At 41.1% G+C, this 23985-nt stretch overlaps 1 protein-coding gene and 1 non-coding gene across 5 annotated transcripts in view; one reads left to right on the top strand and one right to left on the bottom strand.

The window, feature by feature from the left end:
- Atrnl1 (attractin like 1) overlaps positions 1 to 23985 on the bottom strand; it is a 527893-nt gene that overhangs the window by 358127 nt on the left and 145781 nt on the right. For 3 of the 4 annotated variants that reach the window (XR_008722856.1, XM_055630013.1, XM_055630014.1), the window contains exons 24-25: positions 23061 to 23139; positions 21539 to 21696 (exon numbers count right to left, since the gene is read on the bottom strand). Coding sequence is in view for 3 of the 4 variants with exons in the window: in XM_055630013.1 (XP_055485988.1) it covers positions 21539 to 21696; positions 23061 to 23139 (237 nt within the window). In the remaining variant the exon portion in view is untranslated. Of the gene's footprint in view, positions 1 to 12748; positions 12991 to 21538; positions 21697 to 23060; positions 23140 to 23985 lie in introns of those variants that run through there. The other variant, XM_055630015.1, reaches the window with a different exon arrangement.
- On the top strand, positions 18602 to 18731 carry LOC129665235 (small nucleolar RNA SNORA17). Its single transcript, XR_008718353.1, has one exon. It is a non-coding gene; the product is annotated as a small nucleolar RNA SNORA17 (small nucleolar RNA).

Raw genomic sequence — 23985 nt, 5'->3', positions numbered from 1 at the left:
TCTAACTGCATAACTGAAACGCTACTCACTCAGAGCTCAGCGGAAAGTCGGTGACAGCGCACTCTGCCCCTACAGCTAGGCGCACTCATACTGAGCATGCTCAGAACTAAAACGGAAATGTAACACAGACTACATTCTGTGAATTCATTGTAATCAATGGGGTTCTATCCTATGATCTGATTTAAAGAAGTATGAAGTGTACTTGGAAAGAGAAGTTTCATAACATGATATTTACCCTAAAATGTCAGAAATTTTTAAAGAAACACCTCTTTTTTTATAAAGGGCACATTGATGTGTTTGTGCAAAATGTCAGCTTGCCAGGCGTAACTAGGAGCTCACATGGTACTGGAGATAAACAAAATGAAATGTAGAGTAAGGGATGAGCTTAAGTTATCAAGTGCATCTAACAAAACGGAAGGGAAAGAGGTTGTTTGGTGTTGCTGTGTGGATTATGGCATTTCAGATGTCCACATGAACACAGCATTGCACAACAGGAGTTAAAGAACCAGCCAGACCTTACAAAGTACTGGGTGACAGCTCATGTAGGAAATATGAGAAATAATGAGATACATTATAGTCCTATTACTTTTTAAAGTAAGTACATGGTTTTTAATCAAGTATTGCTTGCAAAGATCAACTGTGACAATCCATCCGGGAGCATAGATTTCTTGCTGAAAGTTAATAGTGCTTACTGATAAAATGGTGTGTAGAAACTAACAAAAGAATATTTTTAAAAATGCTAAAATAGAAAACAGATCATCTAACATGATCATTTTTCTAGAATAAAACATAAGAAAAAGTACCCCAGGCAATACTGCATAAATATTACACAGATTAGTCTGATTATAAATATCTGGATGCTATTTATAAAATGGAATCATTTTGATCATATTTAGAGCTAAAATGCTGTGATGGGGTGCCCGTGCCTTTCTCCTGGTTTAATGCACTTGGCTGCTTTCTTAGCCCTACATTAACACCTGACTGCAATCATTCTTGATCAGGCTGAGAAGCTTCTCTGCTTTGCTCTGAAGACATCTGTCCCTCTCTCCACACTCATTCATACCCAGGTTTCCATTTCTTCTGTGTTTCTCCTTCACTGTACACTGGGATTCCAGTCTTAAAGCACATATAGCTATCTGCTACATTGGACCTGGTCTCTCTCTCTGCTCTCTCTCTCTCTCTCCCCTTCTCTCCTAATGGCATATCAGCTCCCAAGATTAGCATACATCACTAATCATCTGTCCCTTCTCTGCCACCAACTTTCCTCTCCTGTCCCCTCCTGTGCCTTCTTGTACCTCACATTTTTTCCTCTTGGAGGCTTCATCCTGAGACTCACCCCAGCCCGTATCTCTCTTCACCATCTGTTTTCCCTCCCTGCATCTTTCCCAGGGCTAAAAAGAGCCATAGGTAGGAAGCGCTTGCTATACCCCAAACACTAAGGCTGAATGCGTAGCTACCAAACAATCAGGCACTGAGGTAGCCTTGAGACTGGGGGGTGTGCACCTCACTCACGAAGGCTGGGTGAAGCCAGCCAAGCCTTCAGGTGACAGCAGTGTAGTGCAAGGGGAGTCATGAGTCTGATGGCTGCCCCTGCTTTGCCATTCGCGCTCTCCGGTTACTCACATCTGACTTAAACCTCACTTGACTGAGTCGGCACTAGAGACATAGTCAGTCAGACATGCAAGTGCTCAGTTACGATTCCGGGAAACTCGCAAAGAACCTATTGCTTTTACTTACATGCATTCAGGGAATAAATTCCAGTAATTCCTAGAGAAGCACCTCTAAAATTTCTAAGGAGAAATTCTCCATTTTTTAAAATTACTTTATATCCACATCAAAATCATGTCTATTTTGAGTTAATTTGTGAAGAGTAAAATATCTTGTAGTTAAAGGACATCCAAACTTGCATATATAAATATTTTGTACATAATCACATATTGTTTTTTTACATATAGCTCTGCTAACTGTATACTTCTAATATTAACATATATTTAAATATATAAAAATACAAATAGATAAAGTGTTTAATTTTTTAATTAGTTCATGGTAAGCCTAGACTGGTGAAACAGAATGCCATTTTTGAGTGGGGTGTTCCCAACAAAAGAACTTGCCATGTAGTAGGAACCCCCAAATGGCCATATGTAGATAGATTTAACTTCCAAAAATAATGCCATGCTAGTATTGAGATTTCATTATAATAAAAAATAATAAATTCAGAAAGCTCAAGTTCAGAGGTCATAAAATTTTCATATAAAAAGTTGAAATTCGTGTTATTTGAAAGACTGAAAATTATGTTATATCTTGTATCGTTCACAAGAACTGCAGACTACCCAGGTGTTCTGAAGTCTCTCCAGCATGTGGGCTGCAGCAAGCCCGTACACCGAGAATGTCTGGGCAGGAACAATAATAAGCAAGGGTGACAAAAATTAAGTCAATCAGTGGCAGCAGAAAGAAGCTTCAGAAAATACACAATACTAACATACTTAAATATGCACTTAAATTAATGAGTAGAATTCAGTATATGGAATGGAATAGGATGGCATCCATCATTGTTCAAATTTAGATGTGTCTTTAATTGAACATTAGGTTATAAAGTACTTTGCTTTTTGAAAAAAAAATATTTCTAATGAGTTTCATTTAATCATACCTAACTTTGTGCTTCTGAAGATCTTTTAAATCAGTCAGTACATGAGCACAGGCTCTGATTACTAGGAAACCATGTAAACAGCCTAAGTTGCACGATAGGGTGAAACTGGTTTGCCGTGAGAGCAGAGCTCTGCTCTGAGGCGTTGTCAGTAACATCACAGCCTTGTGAGGCTGCCTGGCCAGCTGTGCACCTACAGTGGTCGAGACTCAGGCTCCCGAGGGCTAGAACTACAGGATGCTGGCCCACGCCCAGCACACAATCAGTGTGAACAGCAACACGGGGGATTTCTGAGGTAAGAACCCGTGCTGCTTCCTCACAGAAAACGTTCAGTGGTAGATGGTGAGGTACTTGGATTTCAAGACAGGAATCCAAGAACTCCCCAGCTGTGCTAGAACATGAAATTCTTCAGAAAGAAGAAGCACAGGTATTATTAGGTAAAACACAATCTACTATTGACTCTTCCCTGAGACAAAGGCACTCTCTTTCTACCACCTGCCAGGTGTAGAAAGGTGTGCGCGCACGTGTGTGTGTGTGTGTGTGTGTGTGTGTGTGTGTGCGCGTGTGTGTGTGTGTGTGCGTGTGTGTGTGCGTGTGTGTGTGTGTGTGCGCGCGCGCGCGCGTGTGTGTGCGTGTGTGTGTGTGTGACAACAGTATAGGAGTGTGCACTGGGCTCCACTGGGCTCAACGGTAGCACATGTGTCCTGCAAGCATCCGAGTCATGGCTGAATCCAAAACGATACAATAAACATGACACATTGAAAAGAAAGTTTAAAAGGACAAGATATTTCTGTAATCGTTACTAAGTTTCACTAATCTATATTATTTTCCTTAAATCAATACCTAGGAACTCAGAAGAACATAAAATAAATCCATCATCCCTTATTTTTAATATTCTTGGCCATTACTATATTTTAAATTGATTGTAGTGATTAAGAATTTTAGACACAAATGAAAAAATTCCAGTTTTACCTACTAATACTTTACATTAATTGATATATCAATATAATAATTATGTAATAATAATAATGGTCAGAAATAATTAAGATCTTATATATCATCTAGATTCCGTTAGCTTTTTCTGAATCATTATTTCATCTACCTTTTTTCAAATGCTTTGCTCATATGCTTTGCTCTTCCTCAGCACCTCCCTGATCTCCCACCACTCTCTACGCCCACCTTCATGTTGGTTTCTATCATTTGTCCAACTATTGTGAAAAAATAAAGCAGCAACAGCAAGAAACAGTAAGACAAAAAACACCAAACACAACAAAAAGCCCCTGCAGCCACACAAAGGAGCCCATTTTGGGTTGGCAAATACTCCTGGGCATGAGGTCCGTCCCGCAGTGTGTTGTGTTTTGTTGTTGTTGTTTCAATCTAATTTCCTTCTTCTGTCCCAGGGTATCACCCAAAAGAGCAAACTAAATCATTTCATTTAATCATCCTTTCTTTATGGATTCATTCACTAAGGCCGCACTGTTCAGAACGGCAAAGGGAGCCTATGACACTCACGGGGACTCCTTCTCCAGGGTCCTAAGGTACAGACACAGATGGTGCCAAGAGAGCTACAGGACTGAGCAGCCAGGCAGGGAGTGGTCCTGCCAACCCCAGCCTCACTCAAGTGTCCCCAGCAAGGTCCTCTGACCAAACAAAACCTTTCTCCAGCAGACAGGCCCCTCCTCTGGATGTCCCCAGGCCTTCATCCATGTCTCTCCCAGCTAGGGATCCACCTGGGCTTGCGGAAGTCTGAGCACCACAGAGGGAGCACAAATGTGCGAGGGCGTCCCTATCACATGGCCTCAGGGTCACATCATCCTCTGTCCTTCCTGGGGCACCCTGATCAGAGCTGTCAATCAACAGGTGTCGCCTTACTCTCTGCCACATACATGTTTTCAAAAAGTATTTGTTTTTCTAAGTGAGGATTGAACATCGTACCCTGGGTCCTCTTTCATGGTTATCTTCTGTAGGTGGTTTAGAAAGACAAATGGGATGGACATTGGATGTAAGAGCAAACAAGTAACAGGACAGGAGCCTACCACCAAGGGCCTCTGAAAGACTCTACCTAGCAGTGTATCAAAGCAGATATTAAGACTCATAACCAAACCTCCGGCAGAATGCAGGGAATCAACAAAAAAAGGGGTGGGGGAGTTAATACGACCTGGAGAGGACAGGAGTTCCACAAGGACCAAATATATCTGGGCACAGGGGTCTTTTATGAGACTGTTTCTCCAAACAAGGACCATGTATGGATGCAACCTAGAACCCCTGCTCAGATGTAGCCCTTGGTAACTCAGTATCCAAGTGGGTACCCTAATAAGGGGAACAGGGACTGTTTCTGACATGAACTCGATGGCGGGCTCTTTGACCTTCCCCCTCACCCCCAGGGAGGAGCAGCCTTGCTAGGCCACAGAGGAGGACTTTGCAGCCAGTCATGAAGATACCTGATAAACCAGTATCAGATGAAAGGGGAGGAGGTTCTCCCTTATCAGTGCACTTGGAAAGGGGCAGGGAGGAGAGGAGGGTGGGAGGGTGGAATTGGAAGGGGAAGAAGGAGTGGGATACAGCAGGGATACAAAGTTAACAAACTGTAACTAATATTAAAAAAATAAAAATAATAAAGTGTTTGTATTTTAAGAGTGCAAGTATTTGCCTGCATGTGTTTATGTGATTAGCAGTCAAGTCTGATTTCTTCATGAAACTGAAAAGATTCTATAAAGCAAAGGACAATATCTTCAGAACAAATCAACAGCCTACAGATTGGGAAAGGATCTTCATCAATCTGGTATCTGACAGACAGCAAATGTCCTGAATATATAAAGAACTCAAGAAGTTATACAGAAACAAACAAACAAACAAAAAACAGTCATCCAATTAAAAATGGGGTACAGAGTTAAACGGAGAATTCTCAATAGAGGAATATCAAATGGCAGAGAAACACTTAAAGAAATGCTCAACATCCCTAGTCATCAGGGAAATGCAAATCAAAATGTCCCTGAGATTTCACCTTACACCCATCAGAATGGCTAAGATCAAAAACTCAAGAGACAACACATGCTGGAGAGGATGTGGAGAAAGGGGAACCCTCCTCCATTGCTGGTGGGAATATAAACTTGTACAACCACTTTGGAAATCAATCTGGCACTTTCTCAGATGATTAGGAATAGTGCTTCCTCAATATCCAGCTATAGCACTCCTAGGCGTATATCCAAAAGAAGCTCAAGTACACAACAAGGACACCTGCTCAACCATGTTTGTAGCAGCTTTATTTGTTATAGTCAGAATCTGTAAACAACCCAGATGTCCCTCAGTGGAGGAATGGATACAGAAATTGTGGTACATTTACACAATGGAATATTACTCAGCAATTAAAAACAAGGAAATCATGAAATTTGCAGGCAAATGGTGGGAACTAGAAAAAAGATCATCCTGAGTGAGGTAACCTAGGAGCAGAAAGAAACACAGGGTGTATATACTCACTCATTAGTGGATATTAGATATTAGACATATAATATAGGATAAACATACTAAAATCTGTACACCTAAAGAAGCTAAGCAAGAAGGAGGACCCTGGGTAAGATGATCAATCCTCATTCAGGAAGGCAAATGGGATGGATATCAGAAGAGGGAGAAAACAGGGAACAGGACAGGAGCCTACCACAGAGGGCCTCTGAAAGAATCTAGCCATCATGGAGATAACCTAGAACCCCTGCTCAGATGTAGCCTATGGTAGCTCAGTGTCCAAGTGGGTTCCCTAGTAATGGGAACAGGGACTGTCAGCAGCTGGCTCTTTGATCACCTCCTCCTGAGGGGTGAATAGTCTTACCAGGCCACAGGAGAAGACAATGCAGCCAGTCCTGATGAGACCTGATAGGCTAGGGTCAGAGGGAAGGGGAGGAGAACCTCCTCTATCAGTGGACTTGGGGAGGGACATGGGAGATGAGGGAGGGTGGAATTGGGAGGGGATGAGGCAGGGGGCTACGGCTGGGATACAAAGTGAATAAACTGTAATTTATAAAAAAAAATAAATAAAAATTTTTAAAAAGATCATCAGCCTTTAAAGTGCTCATTGTACATGGCAGTTCTCAGTAGTTTCTTAATTTCTGTGGAACTGAAATTGTTAGGAGTGTTACAAACATCGGTGATAGATGGGGCTAGAGATCCAGTGCAACACTCAGGAGAACTTACGACTTTTAGATGGCCTAGGTTTGTTCCCAGCACCAAAGCGTGGCTTATAATACCCTTCACTGAATCCCCGGGGATCTAATGCCCTCTTTTGGTCTTCCTGCGAGTTAGGGACACACAGGGCACACATTTATACATTCAGGTACACATTCGTGCACAGAAAATTAAAAAGTGTAAATATTGTCTAAAGGTTTCCCCCACGATTCTATAGTGTCCCACCACCCACAATAAGAGCGGGAATATAAGTTTCAGAGGAAAAGACTAGGTAAGGAAAGTGTCCTGTCAAATCAGAAACGGGCACTTGCAAATCGTTATTCAGAGGAGAAAAGAACTCGAACAAAAAGACTGCACTGGAGACAGGACTCCACCAGGAACACTGGCATTCACACACCAGAAGAAGAAAACAAAAATTTATCCAAAGAGAAGGTAACTGAAAGTTCCCTCACATAGATGCCCTGGTTCATGAAACTAGAGGCCCTCTCTTGAAATACATGCCAGGGAACACTGAAAACATCCTCCCAGCCTCGAGAAAAGCTGCTCCTCTCTGCCCCGCCCTGCTGCACCACGCTCCCAGACAAGACCCTGGCAGCTTGTGCTTCTCCTTCTACCCAGCAGTGACCTGGTCACGCACAGGGCTCAGAACATTTTCTCAGAAAGCTTTCTTAACGGCGGTGCCACATATAAAACTATTTGTGTGAGTGCAAATTCTTATCAGCAATTTAATAGTAAAAACAATAAAAATATGTTATACAGGGTTAGTGTTCCACAGCACTATTAATAGAATTCAATAAATAATTACACTAGTGGTAGAGGGGATTTCACGTCAGTCATTTTCATAGCTTCAGCCCTGTTCGCTGAATGGAACTGCACCAGCTATTTTCTCTACTCATTCATCAAGTTTATAAAATAATAAATTTACTTCACAGCTTATGAATAACTAAAATGCCCTGATTATTGCCTGGTATACTGTGACTGGTTACAAATTTGCATATACCCTTCAACTGAACCAATTATTTTGAGATAAGCATACAAAAAATAATTTAGCAAGAATGGACCCAGATATTTACTGCTGTATTATTTAAAACAAACAAGGAGAACTAGTTTTTCAGCAATATACAATGAAGTATTTCATAGAATGAAAAATTATTTTAGTAGTAACTGTTATTAGAATATATACAAATTAAAAGTTATGAAATAGTATATATGTAAACTGTAGGAGCTCTTTAAGTGAAAACATTAAAGAAACAAAAGGTGTCGAAGATTATTCAAGTAGTTGGGAGAAATTGTGACATGTGGTCAGTGGGTCTTTAAACACTGCTGTGGGGAGTGGTGGAACCTTTAGCTACACTTGTTCTGCAAAAGTAAAAGTTGAAAATGGTCTTTTTAAGGCACTTCCTTCAGAAAATAGACTTTGCACTTGAGCCATCTGATCTAAGGCATTCAGAGTTTGTAAAGAATAGCATTAGATAAGGCACTAGACAATAATAGCATTTCAGATAAAGAGTCCAGAAGCATTATTTCTTTTTTTTTAATTTTTTATTAATTACACTTTATTCATTTTATATCCCCCCCATAAGCCCCTCCCTCCTCCCCTGCCGATCCCACCCTTCCTCCCCTTTCTGCATGCATGCCCCTCCCCAAGTCCACTGATAGGGGAGGTTCTCCTCTTCTTTCTGATCTTAGTCTATCAGTTCTCATCAAAAGTGGCTGCATTGTCCTCTACTGTGGCCTGCAGAAGCATTATTTCTAAAAGCTAGATAGTAAATATTTTCAGCTTTCTGAGTAGTAATATCTGGGTTTTTTTTTTTAACTTTTCAACTGTTATTACAATTTCAAGTTCATATGTCTCTTTCTTCTCTGGAGCTCTAGATCAAGAGAGTGGAGTAGAACCAGGCACAAGAGCATCATGAAGAGTCTACTTCAGCTCTGCTTAAATGTGTTTTACACGTTACTCATATTTATATTTTCTAGTTAGCACAGCTAACCTAATTTTAACTAATTGAAAAAATGAGTAATCACTGCCTCATCTTAATTTATAGCAGCTCAGATTTATAAATAAAAGACCTGAATCTTAATAGAAAAAGCATTTTTAAAATAAACAAAAGTTTCCTGTAGTTCATAATAATTTATAATATGGCCACTAACAACAACGGTATTTTAACTGTGTGCATTCTGGAACATTTTAGAATACACACAGACATTTGTCAGCGTGAAACTTAATCTTGACTTCAAATCCTGACCAGAAGCTTGCCATCGTCCCTGTTCTGAACCAGGTCACGTTCCATATTCAAAATGGTAGCACACATGTGACAAAATGTGACAGGCATCAGGCTGAGGACTCAGGCTTTCCAATCCTGTCGCGTATAGCTTAACCAGTATAGTGAAGGGATGCCAGCAGTCCAGGTTGAAAGTTAGAACTGCAGATTGCAAGATTCTCGGCATCATTCTAAAAATAAAACACTAAAAATATAAATTATGACATTAGTTCTGCAGATTGAGTTAATAGTGAATTACCAAATTTCATTCATTCAGAACCAGGTAATTCAGAACCAATCTGATGTTAGTGATTTTGAATCTGATATGCAAAAGTTGGTTGGCAGTAGTGTTGCCGGGAACAGGAATTGCCTGCGCTCCGTGTGCTCTGTGTGTGTTTCTGAGCTCCGTGTGTTCTGTGTGTGTGTTCCTGAGCTCCGTGTGCTCTGTGTGTTTCCGTGAGCTCCGTGTGCTGTGTGTGTTCCTGAGCTCTGTGAGCTCTGTGTGTTTCTGTGTGTGTTTCTGTGAGCTCTGTGTGCTCTGTGTGTTTGGTGAGCTCCATGTGTTTCTGTGAGCCCCGTGTGCTGTGTGTGTTTCTGTGAGCTCCGTGTGCTCTGTGTGTTCCTGAGCTCTGTGTGCTCCATGTGGTTCTGAAATGAGTTCTCCCGACTGTGGCTAAAGTCAATTCTTTCATTGCTGAGGTTGGATCCCACAGTAAGTTATAACCTAAAAAAGGTGGAGTATCTCACTGAAACTCATGAAAATCAGAGCACTAGCATGACTTCACGCATTCTGGAAGAAAAAGCCTGGCTTTGTCATGGATTATCGTACAGTCATCAAGAACGCTGCTTTGTGGCGAGTACTCACTTTGGGATTTTTTTTTGGAGGATTTTCAATGATACGATTATTGACAGCACAAAGTGTTTTATACAAACAGTGAAGAATATTTACTTAAAAATATTATGATTTGCATTAAATTATAACTCTGCCCACCAAGAGCTCTATTTTCAACCGAACTGAATTCTCAAAACATTTACTGGCTGAACCCAATCCATTCTAAGGATTTAAAGAATTAGCTGAAATTCTACAAAACAATTTCAATTCTTTTAACGTTTCTTTCCATTAAATTTCCTAGATGTAGTGCAGTGTCACTGGATTCCACGGACAAGTAAAGTTCTCTAGATGTAGTCCAGTGCCACCGAGTCTATGAATGTGTGACGTCATTTCACGGTCTTCTGCTGCTTAAAATGGAGGGTTATAGCGTCAGTAACTGGGAGAGCAGACTACACTCTACGACATGCTAGTTCTAGAAATGACTAGTGAGGTGATGAGCATTCATTGACATAGCATAAGGTCACACAGTCACAGGAGTCTGTGAAGAGCCATCTAGATTGGGCGGCGTATGTGTGTGCACGCCTGGGATGCCCGTTCCCTAGGCAGGGGTCTGCACAGTGTAAGAAATGAGAAACTGCGTTGGCGGTGTAGTGGCGAGCATAGCTGCCTTCCAAGAAATGAGAAACTGAGCCCAAACACATAAGCAAGCAAAGCAGTGTGCATGTGTTTGCTGCTCCCCACTCTTGACTGTGGACATGATGTGGCCTGCTTCACGATGCCACCTCCATCGTGGATGAGACCTGGAGGAACTTCCGGCTGTTTTACGTAAGGGGATTTCATCACAGAAACAGGAAGTAAGCCAGCAGATAAACATAAAGTGGTGTGTTGGGAACACGGCTGGGTGAGCCAGGCTCGTCATTAAATGGGCCTAAGATGACTCAGATGTTTGGACAAACACATTTTCTACAAGTCTAGTTCAGTGGAGGGAATTTCAACACCTACCACTTGAACATATCTTATCCAGATTACCTTTCCCTGTGACTCCAAGGCAAAAACTTTGCTAAAAATGTTTTGAAGAAGTCCTCATATTAAATTGCATGTTATTCATATTGTACGGCTATGATCTCATGTAAACCTTTACATTATCATGTGTCTGTAATTGACCCTGATTTTGTTAGCACTCTTTGTCATGTGCAGTGACACACTGTGGAGAAGTTTCTTCACTTTCTCCTGTTTGGCCATTTGTCTATCCTCGCTCTATTTAGGCAATACTGGAACCCTCCTCTGAGAATACCTTTATTTCCCCACATTCCTGAAGAATGGTTTTGAAAAACACAGAATTTTGAGTGACTGCTATTTTATTTTACTACAAATGTGCCACTTCCTTCTGGTCTCCAAGTTCCTGACACAACATCCACAGTGATTCACACTGATGTTGCTTCATGGGCAAGTCACTGGTTTTCTCGTTGCTTACAAAACCTTATTTTCTTATTTCAGTTTTTAAACATTTAATTATACTGACTCTGAGCACATCAACCTGGGGTTTTACATTATTTCAAATACACAGAGATCATGTATTTGGCAACTCATTATTTCTTCATATTTTTTACTAAAAATTTTTTCCGATCATTTTTGAGACTCCAAAGAAATGAATGCCATGAATTTTTATTACAAACAGCAAGCTGTGCGCGCCACAGCAAAAATACAGACACGTCACAGGAGGGAATGGCCTATTCCATGGCATCGTAAGAAAATGAGAGTTGTGCTTGGAAAATATTCCATGAATTATTTTCCAGAACACATCTATTTTGACAGGAGTCACTACTGTAATCAAACATGGCCTTTAAAATACAAAGAAAAATGTATTCATATGATTTTAATTTGATAAGAGCTTTTTATAATTTTATTTCCACAATGAGAACAAAGGCAATAAAAGTAGACCAGAAACTTTGTAATTCTGGCTTAAAGGATAGGAAAGCGATTCTTTGTTAAATTTTTAATAAAATTTTGTGATATCAAGTGTGATAAACTGTATTAATTTTCAGCAAATACTCCTGTACTCCTTGAAGTAGAATGTTCACCCTATCTACATTATGCTGGATATTGTACATATCTACAATATGATTTGCTTTGACCAACTTAGCTTGAACAAAAACTTTAAATGTTCTTTTGTTGCCTTACAATCTGCTGTCAACATATCATTTCCAAAACCAAATAGGACCTTGGACTGTGTCACAGTCGGCAAGTAGGTGGACCAGAAGCAGAGAGTCCTGGGCTCTCCACAAGCACAGCTGGCTGCAGTCACTGACTGACCAGTAAGCTTACCCTTGACTGGATGAGCTTACAGTAGACCTGCAGGTATATGGCAGCAATAAGAAAGGAAAAGAATGAAAATAAAGTACAAAGAAGAAGAGCAAAAGAAAAGGCACAGACTAAAGCTTCATGGTGATTAAAGCGTTTCCCAGAAACAAAAAGAAATGTAGTCTGAGCACAACAAAGGTCTCAGATAAGCACAGTAAGAAGCAAGGCTGAGCACAGACAGCATGGGATCTCAGAGGGTCTCTTCGTGCCATGCCACAGTTATGACACACATTTGAACTGTTGATTACGAAGGCTGCGTGAACTAATCTGACTTGTGTATTTCACTGAGGAGTGAGGGTGGTGTCAGTAGGGAGAAAAGCTGCAGCAATGCTCAGCCGAGTGCTGGGTTGTCTCTCGGCCATCTCGTCAGAAGACAGGAGGAACTCACGGCAATCCTGAGATAGCTGAAGGACGACGACACTGCGGTCACTACGAACACTGTGTGTGCTGTCAGCCAGCAATCAGACTTTCCAGGTTCTGCGAGACACTGGTTCTGAACTGATGCAGATTCTGTGAGTCATCAGAAAGCACATGGCCCTTCAGCTAAAGCAGCAGCTCTCTGCAGGAAGGTGACTGGTGGGGTTTTGGCTGAAGTCTGACTCAGGAGGTCCAGCGGGTCCCCAAACTCATTCTGCAGTTATTTCCCCAGCTTCGGAATGAATAGTTGGAACAGATATCCTGAGAAGTTGGCAGAACTCCGGCATCGGTTCCCTGACCTATGGAATGACAGCTATTATGGTTGGAAAGGCAAAATGGAAGCCTTAGGACTGCCTCTGACTAGGAAAAGAGTGAAGATACTCACAAAGAGTATCACACCTCAGGAGGAACTGAAGAAACTAGTCCACCGTTCCGGACTTAAGAGACGCAGAGGTGGTACTGCCATTCCATCTCCTTTCACTCTCGTATCTGGCCAGTGCCAAAGACAGATGGACCGTGGGGAATGACAGCTGACTACAGAAAGCTCAGTCAAGTAGTGAGTCAGGCTGCAGCTCCTGTGCCACATGTGGTGTCCATCTAAGCAAATTAGCACATCTCCTGGTAGACCTTACAGGTCTGCTCATCTAGCAAATGCCTGTTCCTTGATGCCTGTGCATAAGGACCTCCAGAAGCAATTTGTATTCAATTGGCAAGGCCAGCAGTATAGCTTTACAGTTTTACCTAAATATTAACTTTCCAGCTCTATCTCTTCCACAAAATATCACATTGGTCCACTGTATTACCGACATTATGCTGACTGGATCAAGTGGTAATATGTGCATTAGGGGATGGAAAACAAATCCAACCAAAATTCATTGAGGGCCTTCGACCTCAGTGAAGTTCTTAGGAGTCCAGTGGTGTGGGGCATGCCGAGATAGTCTTCCAAGGATAAGATGCTACACCTGGCCCCTCCCACACAGGAGAAAAGTACCATGTGCAAGAAAGAAGTACAACATTCAGTGGGCTGATCTGGATTCTGGAGACCGCACAATCCACACTTGGGGGTGTTACTCTGGCCCATATACCAAGTGACTTGGGAAGCCACTAGTCTTGCATGGGACCTGGAGCAGAAGAAGGCTCTTCAGTGGGTCCAGGCTGCCGTGAAGGCTGCTCTGTCTCTTGGACCATATAACCCAGCGGACTCAATGGTACTAGAGCTGTCAGTGGCAGATAAAGATGCTGTTTGGAGCCTTGGCAGGCCCCTACTGGTGAATCACAGAAGAGGCCTTTGGGGTTTTGAGCCTTACAGGAAATGGGACATTTGACAATGAGCCACCAAATTGCCGTGGAGCTGAGGAACCCATCTTGAGCTGATGCTATCTGACCCATCAAGCCATGAAGTAGGACATACGCAGCAGCAATCCATTAACAATGGAAGCTGTCTATGTGTGATCTGGCCCAAACAGGTCCTAAGGGCACCAACATGGTACAAAAAGAAGCTGTGCAAATGCCCATGGTTTCTGCTCCCACCACCATGCCATCTGCTGCCCTATGGCCAGCTGACCGAGGAAGAAGAGACCAGAGCCTGGCTTACAGGTGATTCTGTGTGCTAGTCAGACATCACCCAGAAGTGGACAGCAGATGAGCCACACCCCTCTCTGGGACAATCCTCTAAGACAACGGCAAATGGAAATCTCCACAGTGAGCCATACACACGGCTGTACATTTTGTTTGGAAGAAGAAACAGACACCTGTGTGACTGTAGTCAACGACTGAGTGCATGGTCAGGGTCTTGGAGAATTATGCTCAACAACATGGACTTCCGCTCACCAGGCTGACCTGGCTACCCATTTTGCCGAGTGCCACATGTGCCAACAGAAACTGACAGAGCACAGCAACCCGGTGGTAGGCTGACTATATGGGACCACTTCCTCCATGGAGGAGACTGTTGCAGGATATTTGATCCCATTGTGAAACCCAAGATTGTGAACCGGTAAAAACCTGCTTCTTGTTTGGTGTGGTTCGGCCCTATCACACACCTTTAATCCAAGAACTTTCTGTTTATTATAAACAGGTGATTATGATGTGGCTCAGCCAGCACACACCTTAAATCAAGAGCTTTTTCTACACAGGATTTAATAAAGTTAACCCTAGGTCAGGAGGTGGAGCAAGAAATCAGCTGACAGGGATTAAGTAGAAAGGTGAGGCTTTGAGAAAAGGGTGTGTAAGACAACATGGAAAAGAAGAAAGAGCTATTGGACTTTTCCTCCTAGACTGTCAGCTGAGCTGGAAAGCTTTTGGCCTTACAGCTTTTTGGGCTTTTAGCTTTGAGTTTTTGCTTTTTAGCTTTTGTTTTCCTGGCTTTCATTTTTCAGGATGTGAGCTGAGAAGGAAGGTCAGCTGGGAGCTTTCTCTGCCTCTCTGAACTAGCAGGTTTTCACCCCAGCATTTGGCTCCTGAGTCTTCACTGGTAAAATCCAACAATTTGGGATTTTCTTTCAAGACAACACTTCATCCTTACTGTATTAGAATCTTAGTCTGGTTATGGATTTGCCTTTCCTGCACGTAACACTTCTGCCAAAACCACCATCCATGGACTTAAAGAATGCCTTATCCACTGCTATGGTATACCAAACAGTATTACATATGACAAAGGAACTCGCTTCACAGCCAGAGAAGTGGGTCCATGATCATGGAACCCAATGGTCTTAGCATGTTCCCACTGTCATGAAGCAGCTGGCCTGACAGAAAGGTGGAATGGCTTTTTAAAGATACAGTTAAAGTGACAAATTAGGTGGCAGCAGGCTGCAGAGTTGGGGTACAATTCACCAAAGGCAGTATGTGCTGTAGTTTCTCCCATAACCAGGATCCTCGAGTCCACGAAGCAAGGGGTAGAAAAGGGACAGCTCCCACTCACTATCACCCCGAGTGACCTGTTAGGAAACGTTCTTTCTTCCTGCTCCCATGACCTTAAGTTTTGCTGGCCCAGAAGTGTCGGTCCCTGGAGGGGTTAAAGCTTCCACAAGAAGATTTAACAAACACTCCACCAAACTGGAAGCTCAGACTTCCCCCCTGACCGCTTTGGGCTTCTGTTGCCCTTAAGCCAAAGAAATAACAGTGTTAGGAGGTTAACTGTGATGGTTTTGTTGAAATGGACTCCACAGGCTTGCAGATTTGAACGAATCTTAATGAGCCCATGGATGCTTGGTCAACAGAGAGAGGCACTGGAAAGGCTTAGGAAGTGTGTCCTTGGAGGAAGTTTTCACTGGTCATGGGATTTCAAAAGCCCATGACAAGACCAGAGGCTCTCTCTTGCTGCTGCCTGCAGATCCGGATGTGGGACTCTCAGCAACTTCTCCATCACCATGTGTGTCTTCTTACCCCTCTGAAACTGTAAGCAAGTCCCAATTAAATGCTTTCTTTTTAAAGACTTGCAATGGTCATGGTGTGTCTTGGCAGCAGTACAACTAAAACAGTGACTGAGCCAGATTACTGAAAGGAAACTGGATTGCTTCTAACCAATGGAGATGAGAAAAATTACACCTGGAGTGAAGGAAATCCTTTAGGGAATCTCTTGATGTTCCCAAGTTGTTGGACTACCTGGACCACAGCCTGTAAGCCATCCTAATAATAAGTACCTTTTAGATAGATAGATAGATAGATAGATAGATAGATAGATAGATAGATAGATAGATAGATGATAGATAGAGATAGATGACAGATAGATGATTGACAGATGATAGAGAGATAGACAGATGATAGATAAGATAGAAAGATATAGAGATAGATAATAGATAGCTAAATGGTAGATAGATGACAGATGGATTATAGATAGATAAATAGATACATATATAATACATATAGAGATAGATAGATGACAGATAGATTCTATGAGTTCTGTTCCTCTGGAACTCTAATATATTTCTCAAGTAAATTAACAACATTTCCTACCATCCACAAGAGAAAAAAAAATCATTTCAAAGTAAAGAGAAAGGAAGACGAGAAGGGGAAGGTGGAGAAAGACACGAGGAGGAAAACACTGATAAAAATTAAAAACAATATCTATGCAAAATAGTTGATAATAAAATTATTTATATATATAGTTTAATTGTAAGGATTAAGAAGAATATAAAGCTCTGATATATAACAATATTTATGATATATACAACAAAATTATTTAATAATTAACCAAACACATTCTATGTGATTGTCCAATCCATAAAGTACTATAAACGTTAGATATGAAAGCAAACAAGAGTCATATTTGATGGTAAGGAGCAGGGATAGCTTGGCAAGATGGTTCTGAGGAGGAGCGAGCAGGAGCAAGCCTTGCCAGTACCTAAGCCTTCTGTCTTGGTCAGCATGGCAACTGCAGGTAGTGACATGAAAGGAAACTTCACAGTTAAGAACTTAGTACTTAACCATAAATATTTAAAGTGTACGTCCAGTGGAGAGTGAGGTGGTCCTAAAGGAACACTAAATAACATGTATTTCAGATTCTACCTAAGAATAGAGTGAAAATGTGCCATCGTGTAAAAAGTTTAAGGCACTCCCCACACCCATTTTCTCACAATTAGAAAGAAAAAGAAAAAGACACTCTCACTTACATTCTCACAGCACACCAGAGCCATCTTTAACACCGATGGCTAAACTCAAGGTAGAAACACTGAAAACGTATTTTAGAACTTTAAAATGATTTGTTATGCTCAATATTAAGTATGGTAAAAATCAGCTAAGATTTTATCATTTATCAAACTTATAAAATTATATATACGTAAAGAATGAACTGACATAACATAGGATACACCTACTAAAATCTGTACATCTAAAGAAACTAAGCAAGAGAGAGGACCCTGACTAAAACGCTCAATCCCCATCCTGAAAGGCAAAGAGGTTGGACATCAGAAGAAGAAGAAAACAGGAAACAACCTAGGAAGCTGCCACAGAGGGCCTCTGAAAGCCTCTGCCCTGCAGACTATCAAAGCAGACGCTGAGCCTGATGGCCAACTGCTGGGCAGAGTGCATGGAATCTTATGTAAGAAGTGGGAAATAGTAAGAGCTGGAGAGGACGGGAACTCCACAAGGAGAGCAATAGAACCAGAAAATTTGAACACAGGGAACTTTCCAGAGACTCATACTCCAACCAAGGACTGTTCATGGAGATAACCTAGAACCCCTGCACAGATGTAGCCCATGGCAGTTCAGTGTCCAAGTGGGTTACATAGTAAAGGGAAGAGGGACTGCCTCTGACATAATCTGATTGGCCTGCTCTTTGACCACCTCCCCCTGAGGGGGGAGCAGCCTTACCAGGCCACAGAAGATGACAATGCAGCCACTCTTGATGAGATCTGATAGACTAAGATCAGAAGGAAGGAGAAGAGGACCTCCCCTATCAGTGGACTTGGGGAGGGGCATGCATGCAGAAAGGGGAGGGAGGGTAGGATCGGGAGGGGAAGAGGGAGGGGCTTATGGGGGAATACAAAATGAATAAAGTGTAATTAATAGTAAAAAAATAAAATAAATTAAAAAAAAATGAATGAACTTCTTCCTTCGAAGTCTAACAGGACAGCCGGGGTCTTACTAGAGGCCTTCCATGTATCTTCCGAGTACTTGAGGTTTCTGTCTTATTACTTGTGTCTTTCTTTGTTATAGATTAATTTAGGACTTTTATTTGTTTAAAGTAAGAAAGTATTTTGCATTTTTACAAAGTAATACAAAAAAGTTATAGCCTATGATTTTGTTTTTGAGGGTTTTTTTCTTTTCCCTCTTTCCTCCCCAGAGGCCCTTCAAGTCCCCTCCCTCAAATGCCTTCTACAATTTAAATCTAAAACAACAAACAAAAAATCACAAATAAATCCTCAGACTTTAGGCATTCTTTAAAAACAACAAAATTAAAAATCTGTAAAATGGACGGCCCCTCAAGGCCTGCAGGTGAGGCTGCTGTGTGCCACATGTCAGCAGGCGGCCGAGAGGAGAGAGGCCATGTCTGTGCTCCGTGTTCCGACCTGTGACATCTGACACTCCCTGAGAGCCAGCCTCGCCTCTTGTCAGCTGGACCACATCCCTCACCATCTATGGCAGACGGGAGAGCTGGCCCTGTCTCTCACTGGCTGCAATTCTCGGAGAAGGGACCCTACACCTTGCTGAGGCAGCAGGGCAGAGCTGGCCTACTAGCAGGGGTTACTGGTGAGATGGCCCCAAGGCCATGAGTGTGGGAGAAGACTGACCAGCTGAGGTACCTCCCAGGACCAGATCTAGAGCTTTGAATTAGCTCACCCCAATGTCTATCCCACCAATGAACTGTTAGAGTGCATGAAGGGCCCCATCCTACAGATCTAAAACTACAGGACTTCCATGACAGAGGGCAACGGCAGGATGTCTGAGAGGAGTCCAGTGAGGATCCAGTATTGATAGAATACAGAAGCCCAGACCAAGGAATCATTGCAATGAACATTTACAAGCAAAGAAGTCTGGACAAAAAGGTATACTGTGTGACACACTGACACACTACAGTTTCCACAGTGAGATCATTTTTCTCTGTTTGGAGGAGGTTGTAAGGGCAGAGGGTAAGTAAAAAGGGAGGGGAGATGAGTGGGATTGGGGTGCATGATGAAACATTCACAAAGAACCAATACAAAGTTTTTGAAATACATATGTATAACTTGTTCTCTTTACAAGACAAAAATTATAAAACATTAAAATAAAGACCTTGAAGTTTAGCATTTGAAAAACCTCAATTTTACTATTTTATGTGTAATAACTGAAAGTATATTATAGTCCCTTAAATAAACATGTATATATGCTTTAACACATTTCTTGGGACAAATATAACAAGTTTAAAGAATAAAAATTAGACTACACATCATGGCCCATCCCAATTGTATTCCAATTTATACTGCTTTGACAGAGTGAAGCATTTACATTCGCTACACACACTCTGGTCTGACAACCAGAAGAGACTACTAGTATATCCTCAAAAGAAAATCTAATTTAGAAAGTTAATTTCAGATGATTAAATATTCATGAACATTCTAAAGTATCTATGTAATTGGCTTAAAAATAAACCATAATTAGATAACCAAAAATTGAAAATCAGGAAATAATTAAAATACAACAATCATATCAATTTTAATTACTATGTAGTAAGTTCTACAAATGAGCCCTTATTTTATTGAAATTTGATTAGACCAAGTGAAATCTGATTAGTACTTAGGTGTCAAACTTAAATTTATATTTTGTCAATATAATAATGTCCAAATTACTTGGAGATCTTTCCGGGATTTCTGAGTGAGTCGGCACCTATGTCAGTCCCTGCACACTGCAGAACTAACTCTCCTAAGTTAGTTTAAATGAGTGTTTCCTGAGCACTAATCGCTAATATTTTTAACAATAAGTGCTTTTATTTGGGTGTTAAAATAAATTATAAATGAAAACTTCATCATTAAACACATGATTTTAAGAAGGACTGACTCTGTTCACAAAACATCAATACAAGAATTAGTATAAATAAAATATTCAAATCTCTTTAATTGTGATGCATAAGCTTTCAATTCCTTCTATTGAAGGCAAGGAACAATTTCAATCTCTAAAAGATTTTGAAACATAACCCTCTAGAATGGATTAGTGTAAATGACTTGCTCAATAAACTAATGTAAATTCAATTTAGTCAAGCATAAAGGAATAAATAAAATCAATGTCAAAAATTATTTCATCAAAGTACAAATTAACAATAGCTCAAAAATATTCTTAAAGATTTTCTAGAAATAACATGAAGCATTCAGTAGCCTACCAATAAGAACACTGAAAATGAAATGTGAGAGAAATCTAACCAGCGCCTTGCTCAGCAATCACCACAGAAGCTCCCTCCATACAGATGAGAGCAAATACAAAGACCCACAGGCAGACAGCATGCAGAGAGTCGGGACCCTGGCACCCCACCTACAGGGGTGTCCCCATCACACCTCCCCTCAGGGCTCAGAGAACCCTGAGATAGAAAGAGTTTTAGAGACATGGGATGGAGGACACCAGGAAAAGGCGGCCCTGTAAGTCAGCATGATCAGAGCACACGAGACTCCGTTCAGGAAAGGACTCAACGCGCACAGAGCCTTCACTGCATGGATGTCAGGGCTTCCAGGTTCCTGTTCCTATGGGATTCCTGAGTGCATGGAAGGGTGAGCGTCTGGTCCTGCTGCCTTCCCTCGGGCTCCCCTTCTGGCTTTTGTCTCCTCAAACTGAAATGTGTTTTTTATCTTAGCATATTTTATTATTATCCCTTCAAAGTCTGTTTGTTTTCTAGTAAGAGCAAAACGGAGTGAATCTGAATGGGAAGAGAGATAGAAAGAACTGAGAGGGGTGGAAAGAGGGGAAACCGTAATTAGGGTACATTATGTAAGAAAAATTCATTTTCAATAAAAGAAAGAAGAGATGAAATGCACTACAGGAGGATAAATGAGGAAACTAAGTACAAGGGGCGTTTCTAGAGCTGCAGGGGTCCTGAAAACCTAGCTGCCAAGGATTGCTGCTTCTGAAACTTTAAGGAAAGATAGATTATAAGCAGTGTCAACTGAAATCTTTTAAACACTTAAAGATTAGTAAGACACAAGTTATTTCAAACTGAGTTATATGAAGGCATTCATTATCAATTTCACGAGAGTCGACAACTCCCAGCACACTCCGATCGGCACACGCGTTCTTGGTGTGTCTCTACAGTCAGCATCCTGGAAAATCATGGGGGCTATCTTACCATGATCTGTGAATGTTTTACCATTCAAGATGATGAAGAAGCAAACCACATTATTTCACCATGACATATTCAACACCATTAGAAACAAATGTTCTGGTGCTTACCTGTATTTTAACCGGCCAGGAAAAGTTGCTGACATACACATAAAATGTGATGTTGGGATTGCTTCTGAAGTTAAATTTTTCATAGGAGAAGCTATCTCTGTATTCCTTTATATTTGTCTTAGAAACTATGGGAGTCTCTTCCCCAGATATTGTCCCACCTGAAATATGAATGAGTTGTAATTGATATGAGGAAACAGGGATCTTTGTTAAATCACACTATATGGTACAACAAAGTCTCACAAAGTGGAAGCACAAGAACAGCATGAGCAAAACTGTGCCGTGCCGGCGCTTTCTGCTGTGGAGGCGCACACAGCACCTTCGCCATTTGGAACGAAAGGTCAGGTTTGCCAAAAATGCAATGTAACAGATTTAGCATAGATGCCACATTTTAAAATGCTGCCAGGCTGTGCAGTTGGCTCTGTTTGAGATCTGATATTCTCTCATTGAACAAGTGGGCCCAGAGAGACCATCATTTCCGGTTTTCACACTGAAACCCGTGTCTCAGGGGGAAGGAAGCCACCAGCAGTGCCAGGATCCTGGCATTGGCAGCAGGCAGCCCCAGAACCAGAGCTCCTGCCTACACTAACTCTGCAGAGACTTTCCTACAATCAAACCGTATTTGCTCATGTCTTAACCCAATTAAAAATGAAAAAAAAAGATCACCTTAATTGCTTTTCTACAAATTGAACCATTCCTACCTTTAAAAATCTAGAAAGAGGCTGTAATTTAAAATACATGAAAGTTCAACTAGTGAACATACTGAGCTCAGCAAATATTTACTGAAATTAGCCAAACGGAAAAGGGCATTTCCAAGGATCCTAGCTAGACCTCTCCCTTACTGAGCAATAGGGTAATCCAAGTTAGTGCGCTGGGGACTAAATGTATTTCCCGTGGGTCTGCTCTAAAAGGAGCTCCTGCGCACTCTCGACACTCGGGTTATCTGATGTGCTCACCTGACAGATGTGTTGAAAATGACCTCACAAACTGTCAATTCAACACAACAATTTAGCTTCCTTCTAGATGTGACTTCTTAGAAACTAATCATTTCAATTGTGAACCTTATTAGGGAAGACATGTTCATAAAATGCATTTCCTCTCAGCCATGGGGCCAACCGAAGGATTGTATTTTTAATAAAGAAGATAATAGATATTTCCTTTTATCAGTAAGTATGGAAGAACACTTCTGTTTTGTGTAAATATTCACATTGCTAATTAAATTTATAACTTCAATAATGAATTGAATAATTGAACCTTAGTCTCTTTAGAACTAATCTCTCTTAACTGAAGTCACAGTACTTTCTAAGAGCAGCACTTTAAATGCTCAAGTGGTGTGTGTTATTTGTTCAAATTTTAATTGAATAAGGAAGTTACAGTAGTAAGCTTTCACATTACTACTTGTAATTTGATCAGTAAAACCGCAAAATGATGAAAAGCAGTTGTATTTTTTTATTCATTTAAAAGAACAGTAAATCAAATCAGAACAACTTCCATACGTAGAGACATGAGAGCAAACTCTTTTTACCTGTTGAGCCAACCGACCATGTGATGTTGAGATTAAAGTTGTTAGAAGCATTAATCGAAATGTCCAAATTCTTGTTCGACTACCAAAAAAGTAAAGTTAAAATAGGTGTGTTACATACATTTTAATCAACCCACTGATTTGATTTGTCCACTAAATTTGTATATAATGTAAACATTCAACTGAGTAAACGCAGAGAGTTTATGCTATTTCATGAAAAGAAAACTGTGACAAAGTCGAAGGCAAGGTCCTTCATTTATCTTCTCTAATAATTTGGATTTTTGTTTTTATGTAATTTCTAAGAAGAAATTATGACATTATACTTATAAGGATAGTCAGCTATTATTATTAGTTAAAGTGGTTTTTTTTTCCATTTGTTTAATCTTTGTCTTTACCCAGAAGGAAGAAAACAAACAAACACACAACAAAACAGCAGGCCTACAAAGAGGACTGCCTCACAACCTCTAAGGTGTGGGTTTTGCATAGTGTGTGCATGTAAGTGCTACAACTATTATTTTTATGACTGCAAAACACAGACACAATGTATGCGAGAGAAAGCGCAGCCCATGGTTTCTCTTTTAAGCAGCTCTTCATATCGTGTGATTTGCTTTATTCTGGGTGGTGGGAGTGAGAAGGACTACCGAAAGTTCACAATAAAACAGACAACATGAGCACATGAAACTATCTTAAATTTTTAGTTCATCATGTACAGATTCAAAGTTTAGTTACTGAGGAGATACAAAGTTCCAAAAGCGAAGCCGCAAGCACACTCCGTGCCCATGCTTTCTGGAAAGTGGTGTGGAAGGTGAGAGCAAGGCTGATCTGTGTGTGAGCTCACAAAATCGAGACGCACCATAGAAGCCCCCTCTAGACCTGCTCAGAGGAAAGCCTAACTAGACGTAATGAACAGTGGCTTCAGACCGAAACC

The sequence above is a fragment of the Psammomys obesus genome, unplaced genomic scaffold (genome assembly GCF_907164565.1).
Source record: "Psammomys obesus unplaced genomic scaffold, mPsaObe1.curated_primary_1811, whole genome shotgun sequence".
In the NCBI taxonomy this organism is placed as follows: domain Eukaryota; kingdom Metazoa; phylum Chordata; class Mammalia; order Rodentia; family Muridae; genus Psammomys; species Psammomys obesus.
This window is presented reverse-complemented; position numbering and strand designations above follow the sequence as displayed.